We start from the raw sequence: 4,929 nt of genomic DNA, 5'->3' as shown, positions 1-4,929 counted from the left end.
CTAAGTACATCTTGACAGGGTGTCTGCTAAGACGTTCATCTTCCCTGGTATGGTTTTTACAGTAAACTGGTAGTCTGTTAACATTAAACTCCATCGTGTTAGTCTGCTGTTAGCCAGTTTTCTAGTGTTTAGAAATTGGAGAGGAAAATGGTCTGTAAGTAGGTTGAATGGTTTGCCTAACAGATACTTGGTAAAGCGATTTATAGACCAAACTATCGCTAAACACTCTCTTTCAATTGTAGAGTATCTGGTTTCTGCTGGTAACAATTTCCTGCTAATATAGAACACGGGATGTAGTGTTCCATTGTGCTCTTGCATTAAACAGGCTCCGATCGCTTCGGAGGACGCGTCCGTCGCAAGGTGGAATGTTTTGTTTTGGTCTGGTAACTTGAGAATGGACTCGTGTGAAAAGGTGTCCTTGATTCTCGTTATAGTGTCTTCCAGTTCTTTTGAATGAAGTACTTTGTTTGGTTGACCTTTCTTGGTAAGGTTTGTCAAGGGTGATGTGAGAGTCGTGTAATTAGGTATGAAACATCGGTAGAAATTGCATAGTCCTATTATACTCCTGATTTGTTTCTTTGTCTTAGGCACTTGAATGTCTAGTATTCTCTTGATGATTTCATCTTGAGGTTTTAAAGAGTTGTAGCTTACTTTGTAACCTAAAAATGTTACTTCATTCATGGCTAGTTCCATTTTGCTGGGTTTGATAGTGAAGCCATGCTGTCTTAGTTCATGAAAGATTTCTTTTAGTCCTTGCAAATGTTCTTCCCAACATTTGTGAAAGATACATATGTCGTCTATATATGAAACAGTATCTTTTCTTTGTCCGAATAGTCGGTGTATTGCTCTGTTGAATGTACTACTTGCATTGACTAAACCAAATGGCATGTAGTTAAATTGGAATAGTCCAAATGCAGTAGTGAAAGCTGTGTATGGTTTACATTGTTCTTTCATTGGAATTTGGTAATATCCCCTTGAAAGATCTATTTTTGTAAAAAATTTTGCTTCAGCAAACTGTGTCATGAGATCTTCTGGATTTGGCATAGGGTAAGAGTCTAGGCAAGTAATTTTGTTGAGTTGCCTAAAGTCTACACACATTCTAGGTGTTGTAGCATTGTGTCGTTTCACAAGTACGATAGGTGCTGCGTAGGGCGAATTTGAATGTTCAATTATGCCTTGTTGTAGTAATTGGTTGATTTCTTTTTGTAGAAAGTCTCTATAATGTATTGGAACTGGATATGGTCTTTGTTTTGTTGGTTTGTCGCTAGTCAAATTGATCTCATGTTCAATAACTGATGTTTTGCCTGGAACGTCGGTAAAAATTGCTGAGTAATTCTTTAGTATCTCTGATACGTCTTGCTTTCTTTGACATGATAAATTGTTCAATTTTATGTCTTTCCATGATTCTGTTTGTGTTGATATTGGATTCGGGAGTATGAGTTCTTGTGTATCATTTGAATCACTTTCTTGAAGAATAGTCAAACATGTAATTGTGTCTTGCACTGTTTCATTTTCTTGCATTTCTTCATTATATTTATGAAGCATATTGATGTGATAGACTTTCTTTTTGTTGTTTATTTCAATTTCATAGTCTACGTCTGTGACTTTCTTGGTAACTAAAAATGGTCCTTGCCACTGAATAAAAAACTTGTTCTTTTTATCTGGCAATAATAGTCTCACTTTATCTCCTGGTTCTAATTTTCTCAAAGTTCTGCTTTCATTTACTCGTCTTTGGGTAGCTATGTTGGCTTTTGCTGTTTCTTGTTTAGCTTTTTGACATGCTTGTATGACCATATTTCGAGTGTCTATGACATGTTGAAATGCTGTTTTTGTTGCTGTTGCATTCTGCCTTGGTGCCATTAATGATTCTTTTAGTGCTGCCATAGGTCCTCTCGGATTTGCGCCGTAGAGCATTTCAAATGGAGAAAAACCTGTAGTTTCTTGTTGACTTTCTCGGTAAGCAAAAAGTGCTGCTGGTATTAAAAGATCCCAATTTTGTGGGTTGTCATTTGCTATTTTTGATATGATTTGCTTCAAACTAGAATTCATACGTTCGCAGAGCCCGTTACTCTGTGGGTGGTAGGCCGTTGTAAATTTCATCCTTATTTTGTACATGTCCATGAATGCTTTCGTAATTTCCGCTGTAAATTGTCCCCCTCGGTCGCTTAGTATCACCTCTGGTAGTCCGGTTCTGGAGAAAATTTCTGACAAAGCTCTGGTAATGTCAATAGCTGTTATGTTGACTAATGGTATTGCTTCTGGCCATCTTGTACATGTATCAACTAAAGTAAGTATGTATTTATGCTTTCTTGCTGATTCAATTGGTATGGGTCCAATAATGTCAATGGCCACTTTCTGGAATGGTTTGTCTGTGAGTTCTACAGTTTGAAGGGGTGCTTGAGTGTGTCTACCTTTAGGTCCTTTCATTTGACAAATATGACATGTACTGACGTACTTCTTCACATCTTTCGTTATGCTTGGCCAATAGAAATGTTGTAGAATTCTTTTCTTTGTTCTGGATACCGCCATATGTCCAGAAAAAGGTTTGCTGTGTCCCGATTCAATTATTGTCTTTCTGTATGATTGTGGTACGACTATTTGTTCAATGATTTTATTTTTGTTTTTGCTTCGTTTCATTAGCATTCCGTTGTCAAGATATGGTTCATTGATTGATTCTGGATTTATATTGGTCTGTGCTTTCTTGTATAGTCTTGATAAAGTAGGATCTTTCTTTTGTTCTTCTTTAAATTCTTCATTGTTGAATTCAGGCGGGATGTTTGAATTGCTAGTCATTTCATTTTGATTAGTGGTTTCTTGGTCTGTAGTTTCTTTGGTTGCGTTGTCATTTTGTTGATTTGAGTTTGATTCATTCTGTAGATTATCTGATTCTACTTGTTCTTTTGTCATTGACCTTGTAATGACTGCATTACATTCTTGGCTTACTTTTATGGCTTTCGACCAGTCTTGTAGGTCTCGTTGAGTGCAATCACGAACTCCTTTAATGTTGCCAATCAACAGATTTACAGGTAAATTGTCTGATACTAGTGCTTCTACATCACCACTGTAGAAAGGTGTTGTAATGTTAATTTCTGCTACAGGTAGATTGCTGACTGTACCATTGAAAGCTGTAGCCGCAACATATTTGCCTGTGTATTGATGAGTCTTGACGAATTTTGAATGTACGACCACAGACGTCGAACCTGTGTCTCGAATCACTTCCACTTTCTGGTTTCCAACTAAACCTGGATAGTATTCTAGACCTTTAGACTTTGTAACTATAGTCATTGTTGTGTGGTCAGATCTAGGTTTTCTGTTGTAGAATTTGTTTTGATTACCATAGTTTTGATTTCGTGTAGATTGTGGCTGGTATCTGGATGCTTGTTTTTCTTTTGATCTGTCACTTGAATTGTTTTGTTTCTTTCTACATTCGTTTGCGTAGTGACCTTTAAGATGACAGTAACTGCATTCTATGTCTCTGGTTTTACATTGTGAAGCATAATGTCCTTTGAAATTACAGTTTGTACATATTGGCGTTTTTTCTGGTCTTGAGAATCGTGGTGTTCTGGTTTCTTTGGTATAACAGATGAAATTTTCTTCTGCAGACTGCTTAATAGGTTTGTTTGGATATGCTGCCCTGTATTGTCGTACTATTTGAGTCAAAGTTTGAATGTCTTTTGGTTGTCTTTCAATGATAAAGGATTGAATATCTTCTGAGTGTGCATGTGTAATGGCATCTATGATGACATGCTCTCTCAGATTTTCGTATGAATTTTCTATTTTTGACAAGGAGATCCACCTATCAAACCACATGGTCATGTTTGATATAAATATTAATGGATCATCTTCTTGTCGAGGCCTTTCTGTATAGAACTTTTTTCTGTATGCGTCTTGTGTAGCGCCATACTGTCTCAGGAGTGCTTCTTTGACATTGCTATAGTTGTCTAGTTCGTGCGCTGGAAGTTGAATGCAAATGTCTATGGCTTTACCCGTAAGAAGGCTCATGAGAGTTCTAGAGTATTGTTCTTCAGGTAGACCTGATGCTTTTGCTAATTCTTCAAAACGCATCAGATAAGAATCAATATTGTCTTTGGATTCTTGAAAATTTGCCATTTTTGACATTTGTTTATATTTGTCAAAACCTGCAGACTTTTGTTGGGCATTCGCTGCTTCTTTTTGTGCCTGAGCTAATTGTATGTCTTTTTCTTTTATAAGGCGTTCTTCTTCTTTGATACGGAGTTCGTGCTCCATCTCTTCTTTTCGTTGTGCTAATACTTCATTTTTATGTTCTTCAAGTTCTTGCTTTGCCCATTGTAGTCTTTCTGGTTTAGGCATGGCTAATTCTTTGGCCATCTCGAGAAAATCTTGAAGTGTCAACATTTTAGCTGCCATGGTAATTCAGTAGCAAGTAGTCTTGTACTTGTTAAATTGTTGGTTGAGTCTAAATGATTGTCGTTACTCAAAAGTAGACTTGAATATACTTCAATTGAAATGTTCTTAGGTTATTTTTATGTAGAAGATACACAATAGTTCAATGTTTCACCTTATAAATCGTCGTTATAAGATGATGATTTCTGATCACTTGTGAGTGACAGTAAATAATAGTTGCCGCTTGATTAGGCAATATGGAAAACAATTACTTGTCGCTAGTAAGTAAATATACAAGGCGATCTAAGTTGATAGATCAAGCCTGTAAAATGACGTAAGGTTGTACTGACCTTGTCATAAAGACATGTAGTAGACTTGAACGTGAAGTTTTCGTCGTAGTGAGAGGCTGAGTTGTGACGTAGAACTATCGTCTGTAGTTCTAGTTTGATGCAACACAACTGTCAAAGAGTTGTTTCGATGCAGGTTGGTTATCGTGGCAGACGTCAAAGGTTGCCAGATGAAAGTATTGATCCTGTAGTAGTTATCACGTTGATGAATAAATTC

At 36.8% G+C, this 4,929-nt stretch overlaps 1 protein-coding gene across 1 annotated transcript; it reads right to left on the bottom strand.

Moving 5' to 3' along the window:
• LOC129922401 (uncharacterized) lies at positions 1 to 4,389 on the bottom strand. The gene has a single exon (XM_056008343.1). The coding sequence runs from the start codon at positions 4,387 to 4,389 to the stop codon at positions 1 to 3; it is 4,389 nt and encodes a 1,462-aa protein (XP_055864318.1).
• Between the last annotated feature and the right edge of the window lie 540 nt (positions 4,390 to 4,929).

This window comes from Biomphalaria glabrata, chromosome 13, assembly GCF_947242115.1.
Source record: "Biomphalaria glabrata chromosome 13, xgBioGlab47.1, whole genome shotgun sequence".
NCBI classification, from domain to species: Eukaryota; Metazoa; Mollusca; class Gastropoda; family Planorbidae; genus Biomphalaria; species Biomphalaria glabrata.
Note: the sequence above shows the minus strand (reverse complement) of the source record. Positions and strands in the feature narration are given on the sequence as shown.